The sequence below is a fragment of the Meleagris gallopavo genome, chromosome 3, assembly GCF_000146605.3.
Source record: "Meleagris gallopavo isolate NT-WF06-2002-E0010 breed Aviagen turkey brand Nicholas breeding stock chromosome 3, Turkey_5.1, whole genome shotgun sequence".
Classification (NCBI taxonomy): Eukaryota; Metazoa; Chordata; class Aves; order Galliformes; family Phasianidae; genus Meleagris; species Meleagris gallopavo.
Genome location: NC_015013.2, coordinates 9,136,730 through 9,154,273, shown reverse-complemented (window position 1 = coordinate 9,154,273; position 17,544 = coordinate 9,136,730). Strand labels below are relative to the sequence as shown.

General features: G+C 40.9%; 1 protein-coding gene and 1 long non-coding RNA gene across 4 annotated transcripts in view; one reads left to right on the top strand and one right to left on the bottom strand.

Annotated features, from left to right (window-relative positions):
• Positions 1-17,544, top strand: part of TMEM170B (transmembrane protein 170B) — a 46,648-nt gene that overhangs the window by 11,821 nt on the left and 17,283 nt on the right. The window contains exons 4-6 of one of the 2 annotated variants that reach the window (XM_031552745.1): positions 5,446-5,536; positions 6,292-6,346; positions 8,690-9,410. In XM_031552745.1, the coding sequence (XP_031408605.1) occupies positions 5,446-5,536; positions 6,292-6,346; positions 8,690-8,833 (290 nt within the window). In that variant the 3' untranslated portion in view covers positions 8,834-9,410. Of the gene's footprint in view, positions 1-5,445; positions 5,537-6,291; positions 6,347-8,689; positions 9,411-17,544 lie in introns of those variants that run through there. The other variant, XM_031552746.1, reaches the window with a different exon arrangement.
• The window catches only part of LOC109366588, an 8,762-nt gene continuing 694 nt past the window's right edge, over positions 9,477-17,544 (bottom strand). The window contains exons 1-3 of one of the 2 annotated variants that reach the window (XR_002112972.2): positions 17,443-17,538; positions 10,392-10,475; positions 9,477-9,754 (exon numbers count right to left, since the gene is read on the bottom strand). This is a non-coding gene — a long non-coding RNA (uncharacterized LOC109366588). Of the gene's footprint in view, positions 9,755-10,391; positions 10,476-17,442; positions 17,539-17,544 lie in introns of those variants that run through there. The other variant, XR_002112975.2, reaches the window with a different exon arrangement.

Sequence of the window (17,544 nt, the reverse complement as noted above, 5' to 3'; positions counted from 1 at the left end):
TTCTGTTGGATGTTTTAGTTGTGCTTAAATTGCTCTTCTGGAGTAGATATCACGGGTATTGCCCTCCTAAATCCTGTTTGGAAAGCAGCTCCAGTACTGTTACAGAATTCACTGCCACGTTAGCATAGTAAGGGACTGCTTGGAATAAGCATGTATGACAGAAGTGAAGTTGTCTACATTTGGAATATCTGCATCAATGTGCATCTTGCTGATATTTCAACAGAAACGCTGACAGAATCAAAACATTGAAGGTGAAAAATAATACGTGACAGTATAAATAATACCAAACTACCAAAGCCCACCTTTTCTGAATGTGTAATGGAGTCCCCTTACTTCTTCAAAACCCTTTGAATTCAGCTGGATTAAAGCAGTGAACAAATACTGTACAATGTTTTACCAGAATTATGACAACTTGTGACAATTGTAGTATAGGAGAAATGTATGCTGAAATGCTCAGTAGCTTCTGCAGCATCTGGAATCCTGGTACAGCATAATAAAGTTGCTAATGAAGTAATTCTACAGTTTTTTCCCCACTTTTCTAATGGTCAGTATGAGGGGTTCCCTATAAAATGCAAGTGTAGAAAATGACGCTTTCCACTTAATGTTAGCTCCCTCTTTCTTTTCATCAGTGATGTTTCTTTAATATGCACAATTAATAAAGGTTAATCCCCCTCTTTATGTCTGCCTTGTTTCACTTTTTCCTGTTTAACTTAACACTTCTCTCAATTAAGCAAGCCTGGTGAATTCTGCTCCCATCAAATGCTAGCAAAATGGAGAGTATGGAGAATTCGTGCCATGTAAACCTTAAGTACAGCCCTGATATCGAAAAGTATCTGTGCTTTTGCTGGCATTCAGCTAATAGCTTGCTGAGTGAAACAAAGAGGTGAAAGGCAGCTGTTGAAGGATGCAGAGGGGATAAACCTGCCTTCGCTCAGAGAGGTTGGCTGCTGACAGGGTAAGTGGCTGATGCTTTCTTTGCAGCATAACGGCACCCATGGGACAGCTTTGTTATGAGAGAGGGTCCTATGGCCTTCTAGCTTAGGTAGCATTCTTAAGCACTAGTGACACAGAGAGGAGTCTGTGGGAATAGGGAAGAGGAAATCTACAGAAAAGAGGCTAGACATCTGAGCACGGAGTCCATACTTGAATTTAACCAAAGATTTTCCCTTTTCTTTCCCAAAAATGTGTCAGTTAGAGGATGTAGTTATCAGAAGCATGTTATTTACTGGCAAGGCTGATCTAAGGAGGCTGATGAACTACGATTCCTGTAACTGTGCTGCCATATGCCAGCCTCTCGGCTCTGTCAGCAAAATACCCGTGATGCTGCACATTGAGTGGTTTCCCCTGCCAAAAGACACAGAGTGCACTGACCACTCACGTGCAACAGCTACATGGTGTGCTGAAGGCTTGACAGACCTTTCTGGATACTTTCTGGATAATATCATGCAGAACCAGCAGGTGATAATGCAGTGATATCCCATTCAAAAAAGCTAAAAGCACCTCTCACAAGACTCCTAAAGAAGACTTTAGGAGGCCGTCGAGCTATGATTTCAACTTATAGCTGTGTTGTGCGTGTCAGAAAGATCATTTCAGTTCCCAAAATACATTCCAGGAGACTATCCTGGAATGGATATGATCTTGCCTACCCTATATTCAGAAGTGCAAAATAGCACACTGGGGTACCCCATTACTTCATTTCCTATCTTCCCAGTAAGATCTCCTATGATTTGTGCTTTCCTCTTCTCTTCCCCTTTTCAAGAGGTTGAAACTATGCTGCGCTGTCTTCTGTAGATGTGAAGGAAAGCTCAGACATATAGGCACTGCTCAGCAAATTTCAGATGTCCTATAGGAAGAGAGTCAGCCAACAAAATCCCAGATTCTGTGCAGGGTATTCCTTTAAAACCTCAGTATGCTTTTCATAGTTACAGTATTGATTGAAAGACTGCCGTTTACTAATAAATATTCTAATTGTTTAGAAGTGTAGGCCTTCAGGGGAGGGAGAAAACTGCAGATCATACCTTATTGAACTGTCATGGGATATGCAGAGTCTGGCCTCCTGAATAATGAGAGAGAACTTGCATTTTAATTAGAGTAACAGTCTGCTCCTGAGTAAAAGAGAAAGGAGTTTGCCCTCAGGAAAGGTATGTGACAGAAGCCTGTGTTCTTTGAAAGCTACAGTAAGCAATGCCAGCAATATTCAGTATATAGGATCTAATGTTACTTGTCTGTGAAATCAAATTGAACCACTGGCTCCTAAGGGACTTATAACATTAGAAATGTTCCTAGCTGAAGTACTGCTTTATACACCCAAGTACACACACTAAATGCTTGTTATGACTCTTTCACCACTATTGCTAGGCATCCTAGCAGGCAATTATTAATTACAGTTGCATTTGTTAGAGGGCTTTTAGGCAATGAAGCATTAATTCTCCAGTATCATTTGCTCTACTAGCCACAAAACAAATGCTGAACTAGTCCCGTTTCTGTCTAAGTTTGGTTATTCTATCCAAAGACATTCTCTTGAATTCAAGAATGTCTTTGAATTCAAGAGAATGTCTTTACTAACTTAAATCAAAAACCAAAATGAAACTCTCATCTCTTCCTAGCTACCAATATAGGATGGATAAGGCAAAGCATGCGTCTTTCTGAACCTTGTGTATACCTTCAACTCAAGATATTTATAGCCTGACTTGAAATTTGACCTTTATTTCCAAGTCATTTGTGGCATGTAGTTGAGTCAGCAGAGAAATCAAAATGAGCTGCAGCTAGATGAGAAGGAGGCTGGAATAAAGAGAATGAATGGTCTTGCCCACTGCTGTAGAAAGGAACTTTGTAAATTCCAAGGGCTGGCATTAAAATGTCAGAAGTTACAGATTATAGAAACTGACTGGAAAGCAGACTTTTGCTAGGCCTGTAGAGTTATTGTGTTAATAACATGAAGATGTGTTTTGAACTATTGACACTTTATTAGTGATGCGATGTTAATTCTGCAAAGAGCTCATTCTTCACTGTTGATGTACGTTTGGCAGCCTTTCAAAGGCAATGTTTTAATTCACCACAGAGAAGGACATGATCTTGAGCTTGTTGAGACAAAGGCTGCAATAGAAAGACATGGAATTGATAAGATAAAAGGAGCAATTTCAGAAATGTGCTTTTCCTTTATTGCTGTTTTCGTGAAGGATGATATTTCAGCCCTACATGAAGAACGTGTCTAAAGCCTAGGCAATACCTATCTGGTTACATTCAAAGCTTATGATGCTTTTACATAAAATTTATTAGTCTCATATCTGAAGAGAAGACCAGATCTACTTAATTCTGTAGGAAACAAACACAGCTGCTGGACTCATCTGCCCAGGTGCAGCACATATTATATTATTCTTCTTGTTGAGCTTCTTTAATTTATCTTTTCAGGCAGAGAAAAAGAAAGGTTTATATTGAAAGGCATGCTTAAGCACTGGGGGTCTTACTTTCCTATTTGATACCATCACCGGGGAACCTCCATTCGGCATTCTTATTTCAAATACAATGCTACTCCCAATACTAGAACCTGTAACCAGAGTGAAGTAGTTAAAGTGTCAGAAGCTGGCCTTCCACCAGAAAAATTTTATATTTCTTTTGGCTTCTTACTGTATTTTGTCTGTTAAGATTGGAGTGAGTAGCAATAACAGTGACATTGCAAACCGTCAGATCAAACATCAGACTAATATTCTGCTTAGCAAAAAGAGTATGAGGATTCACCCCTGTGGAGTGCAGAACTGAGGGGATTATGTGCTCTATTAAATCCCATCCCTTGCAATCAACTGACCAAACCAAGCTGCTCTTGCACACCAGATTCTACAAAACATCTCTCATAACCATTCAGGTGCAAGGTCTGTAATTAAAGATGAAACACAACACAATGTATACTAGTTGAGAACCTGTTGAATTACCTCCGCTTCCCTTTCCTTTTGGCTCTTTAAGATGCATCTTATTTTAATTTATTATTTTTTTTAATTGTGTCTGGTTATGAATATCTTTTGCTGAAGCACCAGTGCTCGAAGTGACAAGAGTCTATGCTGCATATTGAAAGCTTAAGTATTTATAAATAAAATTGTAATGCAAAATAATATACTCCATAAAACACTGAACGTAAACAGGGCAATACTGGCCTTGGTCAAGAAGTCACGTGTTTTAATTACGCTGCTTAATGTTTCTGCTGAATTTTCCATATCAGACATCTGTATGGCAGCATGAAGCCAATCAAGCTGAGATTGTTATTCTAAGTGCAGGGTGAAATAACCAACTACAACCTGGATTATAAAATGTTGACATTAAAGGTCTGCTGCTCCTTGTAAAGAGGGTGTTTTTATAATTTGAAGAAATCTGATCTCCTGAAAGTATCCTGCTGGGCTTGCAGCTGACATCATATTAGTCTGAGTTTTAACAGATTCAGCAGGACTAGTATGATTAAAGCAACTTTCAGCTCCCTGCGTATTTGGAAAGGAGCTGTGGAAAAGACACTTGGAGTTAAAGATGACAGCTCCCAAGAGATCTTGACTTCATCAGCCTTATTAGAAGTTAAATAAATAACGAAACTCCAAGCTATAGCTGTAAAGGATCCAGAGTTTATTTCTGATTCCTTGGTTACCTGTGAAAAAATATTTCTTAGCTGTGTTAATTTAGGGTTAACGTGAAGGGTACGTGCCCAGGAGCAAGTTACCACAAAGTAAAGTAAAATTAGAGGTTGCATTTGCAGCCTCTAATTTAACATGCAGTAGCTGGCAGTGCATCTGCTCTTACCCAGCTGTAAATGCATGGTAGCTAACCCCTCAGTAACAAATTCATGGTGAGGCAGTACAAGAAGGCATTCTCCTTGCTTTGTAGTGATTAAATAAAGAGCAGACCTTCAACTCTGTAACTGCACTGTTGGCATTTATCGCCACACTCATTGAGAAGAGTAATGGAAGGCCTAGAAGGAAGCAAGTGCATGTAATTACCACGTATGCAAACAGAACAATTGTATGCATCAGTGAGATAATTCTTATCTACAAAAGACAGCAGGTAACTATACCTGTTGCGCTCCATTTGTACAGAGAATGACAACTATAAGGTAGCAAGGTGTATTTCTGCACGTACACCTCAAGTATTATTTTAAATCACAGGTATCCAAACCACTAACTTGCCTGGGCAGCACTGAGTGAAGAGGAATTGTCTTGGACTAAATATAAACATATATGGTATCATGAATGTATACAAGTAACGACTTTTTCTATTTTTTCAAGTATTTTTAATTAAAGCAGGGAAAAAAGAGGCCAATAGAACCATAAAACTAGCAAGTTGGACATGTATGCTTTAAGGCAATTCTGGTTGTTGCAGTTGTTTGACAATATAATGATTAAATTTTGTTAGGTGATTTCTGTATTTCTACTCCCATTTGAGCTGCTTATGTCCTCTTGATCATTGCAGCTGCCATTACTACTATTACATTTTGTCAGGAAGATCTGGAAAATTACTCTTGCCTCATGAAGGAACACTGGATGTTTATCACCACTGTGAGGTACCTGATCTTGCTTACTTTATTCATGAATGAGTTCTTCTGTGCAGACTGAAAATGTGAGTAAAGTTCTAACCTTGTACGTAGGTTGCTCTGAAAGTAATGCCTTCTGTTTATTTCCATGGAAGCAACAACAGATATAAAGAGCACAATAACACTATTTGATAGAGCACATTCCCAGCTACAAAGCACTATTTTTCAACACAGTCACCAAGACTAGCCATGCATTTTCACCAGCGATGAATTGCATGTACCACCCACCACCTCACTGTTCTCACATCCACTCTTTGGACCTCATAAATGTTCAGCAAGCACTGGTGAATTTTAATGAGTGCCATTTTGTCCACACGGAGGAATTCTGTGAAACACATATGCACTTACATGTCTGATGTGATTTTGTCACACTACCCCTCTGCTGCCATCTGTCCCACAGCAACAATGTGTAACAGATACCATCATCGTCTGCCTCTGGCATCTTGGGCCAACATATTAAAATAGGAGGTATTAGTTTTAGAGCAAGCTTTGCACTGATCTCATCACTTAGCAGTGAATTTCTTTTCTTAGAAAAGAAATAAAAAAACAACAAACACGGATTCTACTCACAGAAGTAAAAATAATGCAGTACAACCAAAAAAAGACTACAGCCAAAGCATATCCACTATAAATCCTTAGAAATAGATTAAATTTTCAACTGAAAATGGTTTAACTTTGCTTTAATTAAAGCCCAATAATAGTTACTCTAGACTTCATGTTTTCAGACATGGTTGGAGGAAACGTGTTGCTTGTAAACATTCAGAAGTGAAAAACTTGAAGGTAAGTGGTCCAAAAGGTTCTTTGCATGGTTTTGGAGAACTGTGGGGAGGAATGCATCCAAAAGCAAGGCAAGTGGTACTGCTGAGATACATCTTCAGCGCACAGCTTAGCCTGGACGAGCCTTGCAGTTGTTAAGTCTCCATCACTGCATTGTACAGACTGGAAAGGAGGACAGTGAAGGTGGTGCAGCTCTAAGTCTTGGGCCACCACCCCAGAAGAGCTGTGGCAGGGGTGGCTGCTGGTAGATTGAGCTGAGTCGTTGCACACTGGAGGAACAGTTCTCTTCAGCTAACATCATCTGGTTTCGAAGCAGCACTGGTTTCCTCTGGTAGATATGGCTGCGGGAAGGTTGGAGCTGCTTACTCCCACTTCCTCCCTAGACAGACAGTCTGTCTGAGGGCTCTGTGCCAGAGTTTGTGCTGGCACACGGACTCAGTCCCTTGTCTGTAGGGTTTTGTTACTAATGCGTTTATAAGACTGATGCCATTAGTACTTACATTACTGTCATTCGTGTTACAGAAGCTGTATTTGTCTGCTTCTATACTAAAAAGCAAAAAGAGAAAGGGATTTCTTTTTTATGTCATGTAATGAGAAGTGGAAACCAACACTTAAAAACTTTTTCCCTAACATTCTGTCCTACTGCACTATGTTGCTTTGCCTGTAGAGACTGACACAAAGAGAGAACTTGGAGCAACCTGTGTTTCTCCTTGTCTCGCAAACTGACCAGATTCCCCTTTCAGATGTGAGGTAGTACATGTATACATGCTGCAAAACCAAGCTGTTAGGTAACCCTCAGCTCTGGAATCCGTCTGACAAAGGGGTAAAGCAGTGAGAGATGTTCCTTTTGTAATCTGTTTAAGTAAACGAAATTTAATCTCTTCTTGGCCAGTTTTAAAGATCGAGTCATGAAAGCCTGGAATAGTCCAGTTGTATACATTTCCCTTGGAAAGTATCTGCTTCAGCTTTTCTCATTGTTAAGCAGATCTGAGACTTCCATTAGAGCATATTTATTCCTAGCTTTAGTTAATATTTTTCAAATGTGCACTGTTTGTATACATAAAGTCTTGCTATCTCAGCTCTCAAAGATTATCTGAGGACAGGACAGCAAATGCCTACTTGAAACCAGGCAGATTATTTTCCTGATGTCAGAGTAGGGGCAGGAAACTCATTTGTGGAAAACAACTTATTAAATTAGTTGTGGCCCTTTTCTTTTTGTAAGATTATTCATGATTTTATTTATTATTTTCCTTGGTAGTCGATCATTTAAAAGTAGCTTCATTATTCAGTGCACATTACAGGTAAGTGCGTTTTGTCTTAAGGAAGCTATCATTCACTCTACCATTTCTGTGATGATTACTATCTGCATGCACTAATTCTACTGTACATTTTATTTTCCTTAACATGAACTAGCAGTGTGCCCAGGTGGCGAAGAAGGCCAATTGGCACCTTTACTCGTATCAGAAATATTATTGTCAACAGGACTAGGGAAATGATTGTCCCCTTGTATAAAAGCACTGGTCACACCAGACCTTGAATATTGCATTCAGTTTGATGCCTCACTATGAGAAGAACAGTTACCAAGTTGGTTGAGTGTGTCCAGAGATGAACAAAAAGCTGGTGAGGGACTGGAAAACAAGAATTATGAGGAGCAACTGACGGAACTGGGGCTATTTAGTCCAGAGAAGCAGAGGCTGAGGGGAAACTTCATTGCTCTCTACAACAGAGGTGATTGTCCCCCTCTATTCTTCTATCATGAGCCCCAGCTGGACTACTGTGCCAAAGTCTGGCGCCCTCAACACAGGAAAGATGAGGAGCTTTAGGAGAGGGTGCAGAGCAGGGCCGGGAAGATAATCCAAGGGCTGGAGCACCTCTCCTGTGAAGACAGGCTGAGGAAACTGGGCTTGTTCAGACTGGAAGAGAGAAGGATCCGGGGAGACTTTATTGCAGCTTTCCAGTATTTAAAGAGAGTCTATAAACATGAGGGAAATCAACTTTTTACGCTGGTAGACGGTGATAGGAAAAGGGGGAATGGCTTTAAACTAAAGGAATTGGATATTTAGATTAGATGCCAGGGAGGTTTTATACTGAGAGAGTGGTCACATGCTGGAACAGGTTGCCCAGAGAGGTTGTGGATGCCCTGTCCTTAGAGAAGTTTAAAGCCAGATTGGATGGGCTCTGGGCAATTTGATCTGGTACTTGATCTAGAGGATGGCTGCCCTGCCTGTGGCAGGGGGCTTGGAACTTGATGATCCTTGAGATCTCTTCCAACCCAATTCATTCTATGATTCTATGAACTTCTGCAAATGAGGTTGTAGTGAAGAGAGTATCCATCTCTTTTCTCAGGTTACAAGTGATAGGACGCAAGGAAATGACCTCAAGTTGTTCCAGGTGATCTTAATTTGTCATGTCAGGAATAATTTACTAATGGGAGAGGCAATTAGGCATTGGAACGGGCTGCCCAGGGAAGTGGTCTCTGGAGGTATTTAAAAAATGTGTAGACTTGGTGCTAAGGGGCGTTTAACAGTAGACTTGTAGAGTAAGGTGGATGGTCAGATTTGATGATCTTGAAGGTCTTTTCCAATTGAAATAATTGTATGACTCTACAATCTTACAAAGCAAGTAGAAAGTGAGAAAAATGTTTGCGAGATGGTCTTTATTACCTCATCAGGCCTTGGATTATTTTTAGGGAAGGGCAATAGCAACTGGTGCAGTCAAAAGCTAGCATTGTGTATACTGGGAGTACTGCCATTGCATTCTTTGCCTGTTTGGGTGAAATCTTACTTCTCCAAGTAGCGATAAGTTTTGTATTTTCTTCTTCTGCCATTGCCATACAAAGCAAGAATTTAAGACATACTTGTGTAGTGATCCAACTACAAATATCTCAAAAGAACTTTAACTGTTTCCTCCTAGTCCTGCAGGCGAAACAGTTTTCAGATAGCTCAGCTTACCACTCTGGTTTCAGTGTGCAGTTTCTCCATTGCTGGCTCAGTGGAGGACCTGAGAGGAGAGCGCGAGACTCATTTCCACTGTCAATGTCACCTTAAATGATTGAACTGTCTATGAAGCGGCACTTTTATTTAATTTTTATTTAATTTTAATTTTTAAAAATTAATTTTTATTTTAATTTTTATTTAATTAGGGCTTTGGACAGGGAGCCAGGTAATTAAAATTGTTATATTTGCTTTCAAATTGTCTCTTGACTAGCTATTTCCATGCAAGCAGCTGCAGACTACTTTCATGCAGTTCAGCCTCCATGGCTTCCGTGCAGAAGAACGAAATGCAGAAGGCAGAACTCCTTCTCTCACACACAGCCTTATGCAAACATCGTAGCTTGACTGCTTCCAAATTCAGAATGGCAGAAGTGTTGTACTCTGTAGCATTCTCGATTACTCTCCACTGCTAGGTGCTCTGCACAAAAAAAAAGGAAAAAAAAGGTTTTTTTTTCCCACATCAAAGAAGGAAAGAGTTTCTCAGAGCTGCTTACAGAGGGAGGCTGTGCCCAGACGTAACTACTGAGGCTGTCCTTTCAGAGGAATAACGTACTTTCTGTTCTCACCTTTTCCCCTCTTCTTCAGACCACTGAGTATCATGATAACCCACTTGGAAAGGACTGGAATAAGTGCTTGAGAGGGTGATAAATACCAGCTCAAACTTCACTTTTCATTCTCTGTATAGTTTTTAAACAGATAGAGGTTAAAAATCTAGCAAATCAAATATTTCTACCACCAGTGGTACTAAATTGCTTGCAAAGCACTGTGGGCTGGTAGCCAGAACAATAACGAAGGTGCCCTGAAAGTATTTATCTTAGGCAATACTTTTTACTTCTCACTGCTGTCTATCTGAAAATTTCAATGTGAATTAAACCTCACAGGTAAGGCTAACTCTCTTTTCCAACTGCAGAAATTGAAAACCAGAAAGGTTACAAATAGAATTTGCTGACCCTTTTGTGTTTTGAGTACCATCCAAGAACTGGGACCCGCAGAAGACAAGAGGGCTATTCACAAAGCATGGCACTGCATAAAGTGAATCTGGCCATGTGACTTACCTGTCAACATGGGATTAGTCTGGAAAGAGATGTCATGTCTCTTAATTCATGGTTATGTACTTCAGTTACACTGCTATTTTGTTCCTGTTAGAAGAAATATTATTGAAGAATCAGGCGGTGGTAGTATTGAAGAGCTTGACAGTACAAATAAACACTCAGAAGAAATACTTTAGCTTGTGGCTTGATCACACAAAGAATTTTCAGTACCATCAAGGCATGATCCAAAATAGATGCAAGATATAATTACTGTTTTCACAATTGCAACTACCTGCAATTTCATGTACCTTTGATCTTCTTTTCCTCAGAAGGGTTTAAAAAAAACATTGAGGTTCCCTATATTGTAAAATGACCATGGTTATTTACATAGCTAAATGGAAGGTCTGTAAAGTGTACTGTAGCATTTAAAATTAACTTAGTGAATATCTATTAAGGAAAGCTGCATTAGAGAAAGGGCATGAATTTTAAACCCATTCATAGATGAATGGAGGCAAAATACTGCATGGATGTTCTGATTTCACTTAATTACCAGGTCTCGTTAGACTGAGTCAAATAGAGTCAACTTAACTGATGCAAATGTAAAATGTCACATTTTCATCAAAAGGTTGATTTCTATAGCCTTCTGCAGAGACTGTATTGTTCTGATATATGTAATAACTTATGCTTCATTAGTGATTCCTCTTTGTGTAGGTAAGTCAATGTTAAAATAACACAGAATCTGTTGCACAGAAACTCCACCATCTATAAGAAAAGGCAGAAGAAGAATATCTAACGTAGAAAGATTTGAAGGACAAGTTTGGCAAGCCCCACAAGAACATGTTTGAAAAGCCAAGTCCTTTTATCATTTGGCTTAAGAATTCTAGATCTGCTGTCATTGTGTTACTGATGAAATCAGGAGAGGAATTGCTATTCTCAAAGCTCCAAATTCCCTTCAAGTTTTTATGTGTATTATCCCCAAGCAAAAGCTGGACTTTAGATTTGGACTTTAGATTTACCACTGCTAGTTCAGAGTTCAAACCAATCATAAAACTTTGCCACATAACTATACTTTCCAAAAATATTCAACTTTGTATTGTTGAGCAAAATGCCATAGAGTAGAAAAAAGAAAAAAACAGCTCATATCTACAGCTAGAGAGGAAATAGAAGGTATGACAGGAATTCAAAGACTTGTTAAAACAGCTTCAAAATTTCAGGAATTCAGATGAGGCCTTCAGAGTGGTCCAAACTCATATACTCTTAGTGTCAAAAAAGTGAAATTTAATAAAAATCAAGACTTGAGTCAGATTCTGAATTTCATCAAATTATGGCAGAACTGGAGGAACAAAAAATAACTCTTCTCAATTGCAGCTAAATAGATAGTTTTATTAAAAATAATTATAGTTGATAGTTAAAGAGAAGACATTCTGCCATTCAGAACTGAATACGAAGTCCACTGAGATCGGTTAGATATTTCCATTTACTCCAGTGGATGCTGAATGAATTGAGGAAGAACTTAGAGTGGTACTGCAAAGTGCAGAATTGATGTGTGCATAGCACAGCTGCCCTGGGGGGAAAACTAGGAGTTCTGAGGAAATGTCCTGTTTTATGATGCTGATGTGTCATCTCCTGTCTGCTTACCAGTGCACTGACTAAGGAGCAAAAAATGCGAGGAGAGATGGAACTTGATGTAAGGGTGGATGCTACGGATCATAAATATATACATACAGATATTTGCATATCTATACAGAGCTTTAACTGTGGAGGTTTCAGCTACAGGCATTTCATCAAAATTTACATTATTTGAAGTTGACTTCTCCTGAATCAGAAAAGAAATGCAAACGTTTTGCAAATCAGATGTGTTAGTAATTAGGATTGTATAAACAAGCTATGTATAAAATTCTATACTCAATCTGGAGAATGACATGCTTGTGTGAGGGTTAAATAAAAAGTAGTTTAATGAAGGAACAAAATTCTCTACCAAACTACCAGGGACTTCAAAACAAAGAATTTAAAAATAGGGTATTTTAAAACAACTAGCTTGACAACATTATGTCCTTGCCTAAGCATAAGAGAAATCTGACTTGACTACCAGGCATCCATTTGTTGACATAATTCTCTTGGTTTTGCTATATTACTTAAAAATATGGGTAGAGGATAGATGAGAAAGGAGCTATTGTAAAAGAGGCAAGGCTTGCAAGAAGTAAGCTTTTTCCATTTTAGCCAAACAAGCTTTTTGAACATGGCACTAAGGAGAACAAAGGAGAAAGGATTGTTCTCCATTTTTACTTTATTAAATTCTGAGGGAACAGTGAAATCAGTTTCATCCTTGTTTTGAAAGATGATAGCATCCTCTAGCCTGTTTCAAATGTTTTCCGAAGAAAATTTTTACAGCTAATTGCTAGTTTTCAACCAGCTTAAAAAGGGAAATGCAAATGAAACTTAGTTTTCAGTCAGAAACCTGGTTATATTCTTAATCTAAGAAAAGAGTTCTTTGAAAGTGTGAACGCAAAGTAAATGAGACCTTTAATATAAGGTCGATTCAAACAGCAGGCCTGACTTCGGACGGTGTGAACGTGCACGTCCTCGGCCGGAGGTGCCGGGATCTTTGGTAACACCGAGCTCCATCTACTGGCGTGCGGGAGAAGTCAGGAGACTTGCGTGTACCACCTCCTCCCCTTTGACAAAAATACCTTCTTCGGCCTTGGAAACCGGCGCTGAACGAGTTTTGGTGGCTTAGGTCTACTCGTGGGGCTGTTCTTATGCTGGGAAGAGTTGCAATATTTAGCCTATGATATCACATTAGTTCCTCTCCTACATCGCTGTAAAGGCATCTCCATCTATCATCGGGACCAGGGGCTGAGATCACCTTTCAGCCTTTTAAGAGCTGAGATTACCAGGCCAAGTATCTCCAAATGACCCAGTTCTCAAACCACAGCTAACTGCAGCTGCCAGCTCTTCTTAATGAGTAGTAACTGCTGTGCAGAAAGTGGTGGTCTTGGAGAGGGGCAAGTATGCAAAAATCTATTTGCTAACATCTGAGGTATTCATTTGCTATCTGCACTTGGTAATGTCTTGCCAGTGACTTGAATCAGAGGCTAAAAAAACCCCCATCTTTGAAGTGGAAACGAGTGCGTGGATATCCAAACTATGCTGGGGTTATCCATTCCGTAAAAGTAGGTTATCTTGAACAGATCTTTGACTGCAGTGCCAATCAATCCACACAGCTAACTCAAGGTAGAATTTTTTTCTTCAAGGTAACCGAAATACACTGTTTGGATTTTGAATTTTTACTATTAGGGAAAATTGTTTTTGTGATGCAAACTATTAAGTATTTGTTTCAAAATGTGACAGTACAGGATGCTCAGTGTTGTTCAATTCCTTAAAGAGATGTGACTTAAGAAACATTTTGAACATTACCTTTTCAAATGGAAAATGATGCAGCCAAGGGCTTTCCAATAAAGTTTATAATTATTTCTTCAACTTCTTTAAAAATAAAATAGTTAAAAATAAAAGTTAAAATAGAAGTTCTGAACAGTGTACATAGGCATAGCCTAGTCTTTTAGAAGGCAGAGAAACTACACTGGCCCTACTTTTCCATACATAAAACTGATCTCCTTCATCCAAAGACATGTTTTACAATTAAGTTTTTGTTTGTTTGTTTGTTTGTTTGTTTCTTTCTTTCTTTCTTTCTTTTTTCTAACCATCACATTCACACAGCTCAAAAAAACTCAAATCACACAGCTACAGAGAAGGAAATGTGGAACTGAAGTTATGCTGGGAGGGAGGTGAAGTCTTCTGAAATAAAGAATAGTCCATGCATAGGTTTTTAGGAGTTCTTTGTGGACATTTTCATCGATGTGTTCATGTTTGTAAAGGTAGATTTGAGCATTAAAGATCTAATTAGCACAAGTGACCAAGTCATCTTGCACAAGCTTCATGAGCTTGGAGCATAGTCAGGTACCTCTGGAGTTGGCTAATAAGCTGCACACATTGCCTGTCTTCCCAAGGTGGTATCTGAGTTCAATGAATGTGTACCTCAACACAGATATTGCTGGTTGTTTCTCTCCTCACTCTCTCATTGTTGTTCTTCTATGGAAAACTGTGCCCAGGACTTTTCCCTCCAGCTATAAATCTTCCCCTAATTCCAAAATCTAATTGCATTAAAGGCCTGTTTATATCTGTCCTTTTTTTTTTTTTTTCCCTTTTTCCCCTGACTGATATATATCACCTCCCTTTGCTGGTGGTTAATCTTGTGGGGTGTTGATAGGTTCCAGTTACACACACACAGTTTGGCAGACTCCTTTCAGGCCTGCCAAGCCTACTGGCCAGCTCCCTTAGCCCTCCCTCACCCTGCAACTTCCTCTGATCTTTCCAATGTTGTCTTCTGTGTCTGTCCTGACCAATTTACAGACAGAGATCTGGGGATTCTGACTGACAGCAAGTTGAATGAGTGTGCCCTGGCAGCCCAAAGGCCAACCGTACCCTGGGATGCACCAAGCCCAGCACTGCCACCTGCTGAGGGGAGGGGTTGTCCCCTCTGCTCTGTGCTGTGTGGCCTCATCTCGAGCACTGTGGGCAGGTCTGGGTGCCACAAGATAAAAACAACGTAGAACTTTTACAGAATTCCATAGAAGGGCTACAAAGATGAGGAAGGCTCTGGAGTGCAAGACATGCAGGGAGCAGCTGAGTTCCTTTGGTCTGTTAGCACAGAGCAGAGGAGCTGAGGGGAGGCCTGATGGCAGCTGCAGCTCTTCACAAGGGGAGCAGAGGGTCAGCACTGAGTTCTGCTCTCTGTGACAGCGAGAGGACCCGAGGGAATGGCATGGGGCTGTGTCAGGGGAGGGTCAGGTGGAGGTCAGGGGAATGCTCTTCACCAGAGGGTGGTCAGGCCAGCAACAGGTTCTCCAGGGCAGTGGTCACAGCTCTAAGCTGCTGGAGTTCAAAGAGTGTTTGGGCAGTGCTCAGACACAGTTTGATTTTTGTGTTGTTCTGTGTGGAGGCAGGAGTTGGACTTGATGATCCTTGTGGGACTCTTCCAACTTGGGATACTCTGTGATTCTATGCCTTCTTCCCCTCATCAAAAGGTACCATAGCAGTGTGAAGCACGCCAGATTAGGGCTCACCAGGCCCTTAGAGAAGTGCTACTTCTCTTTTTTAATCTTTAGAACTTAAAGGAACTACCTAATGTGGTTAAATACTAAGGTCATGTTCCTATCCTTTTTTCTTTTTTTTTTTTCTCCTGCTTTATTTACCAGTGCAGCTCTGCCCCTTGTGATTTTTCGTCCTTAAGACCTTCCCATCCATCACTGCCTTGTGATGCTGCCAAAGGCACAGACCTTATTCTCTCACTGGGTCACAGGTTCAGCAGCAACCTAAGCTAAGCCGCATCATCCCCACTGGGAACCTCATTCAGCATCCCTTTATGTCCATGTCTTTGCCCTGTATGTTGCTGTCTGCAGAGCTCATCATAGTCCCTACAGTAGCACAAGGAGTTAATACTCTCAGGTCTTCCTTGGCAATGTCTCCCAGGTGAGGGTGCTTTCTGAGAACAAAACACTGGCCCCAAGTCCCTGCCTGTATGATGTTACAGCCTGTAGGAGTGAATTTCGGCTATTTCTGCTGCTTCATTCAAAGTACTCAGTTCCTCCTGCATGGCCCGCCCCAGACTGTGCTACCATTAAATGTCATTGTCATGTTCCACCCTTTTTTTGCTTGTGTCAATAGCTGAATAGTAGAATGGTTTTCCTCAGTTATCCAGTCAGATCGATATTCATACAACAAAAAGCACTTTTCAAATATGTATGCAGATTACTTTCCCAATGGCTATGAAAGAGAATAGGGCATATCAGAGAGAATCCAAGGAGAACATTTTTGAAAGCCAAATGGAGGCAGCATACCCAAAAGCACTGAGGGAATGATTTGTTGAGTTACTTGGAGGAGCACTGGAGAGAGACATAGGAAAGCACAGGATAAAGGGCGCTGTAAGAGCTGAAAAGCAGACCAGAGCAGTAAGGCTGAGCAGACCACAGGCAGCACTGGGAACCGTGCTGAGGGCAGGTTGTGGATTGTGGGAGATCAGGCAGGACTGAACAAGCCACAGGTCTTAGTAGTACCTATGTAGGACCCTGTGCAGGGAGGGAAAGGATTGCTGAACCTAAGAAGAAAAATAGGAACAGAGGTAGATGTCAAAAAGAAAGAATGATGTGACTGAGGACTACAGTGAATAAGCTAGAAGAATTACGGCCCAATACGAGATGAGTATCTGCCATACAATCAATTCTGCATTGTGAGCAGAGCTTTACCAAGCACGTCAGCAGTGTTTGATCAAAAAGCAGTCAACTAATTGAGATTAAGGTGTTGTACACCCAAGGTTTGACAAATGTTTTTATGGAATCTTTGATGCTTTCAGCATTAGGAGGGTTTGGAGGGAACTCTGGAAGGGAAGATGGTTTGTTCTCAAAGTTGTGAACGCAAAAGTAAAAAGGAATAAAGCAGAATAACTATTACCAGCCACTTAATCGCGTGTCTTATAGTCGAGCATAAATGATAAGCTATTTTGCCACAGAGCCCTATTTAAAGCACAGGATAGCTCTGCTCTTCGAATGAATCACCCACTGCTGTGCAGCGCAGGAGGCTGGTGTGTGTGGGACCCCTGCCTCAAGCTCACAACCGCAGCAATGAGTCTGCAGGGAGAGGGAGATAGGACCATCCCTCCACCTCGGAATGGGGCCCTGGCAGGGCGGCTGGGCTCTCTGTGTGCTGCTGTGATGCCTTGCTTCAGCAGCCAAACCGAAGCCCTCTGAGGAGCCATTCATTGCGTGCTTTCGGTGCCAGGTACGTATTGGCAGAGGTGCCGAGCATTGTCAGCAGCAAACAAAAGCCTTTGGGAGCGGTCCCCTGAACTGAACGCCACACAACAGCGTATGTGAAAAATCAGGTCACTGGCATCCAGCGGGGTGTTAGCTGATTTACACGTCGAGGCTTCATCTACAAACTGCAGGCGTTACGGCCAATTACTCCACCTCTGCTACGCCGTACATCAAAGGATGCTGATGGCCAGCGCTGCACTACTCACTAAAGACTGGAAATGCGCAGCAGCTACGGCATCTTTAAGAATGGGGGAAACAACACCGCAGCGGCTGCCGTGCCCCCGTGTGCGGGCAGGTGAGCGGGCACC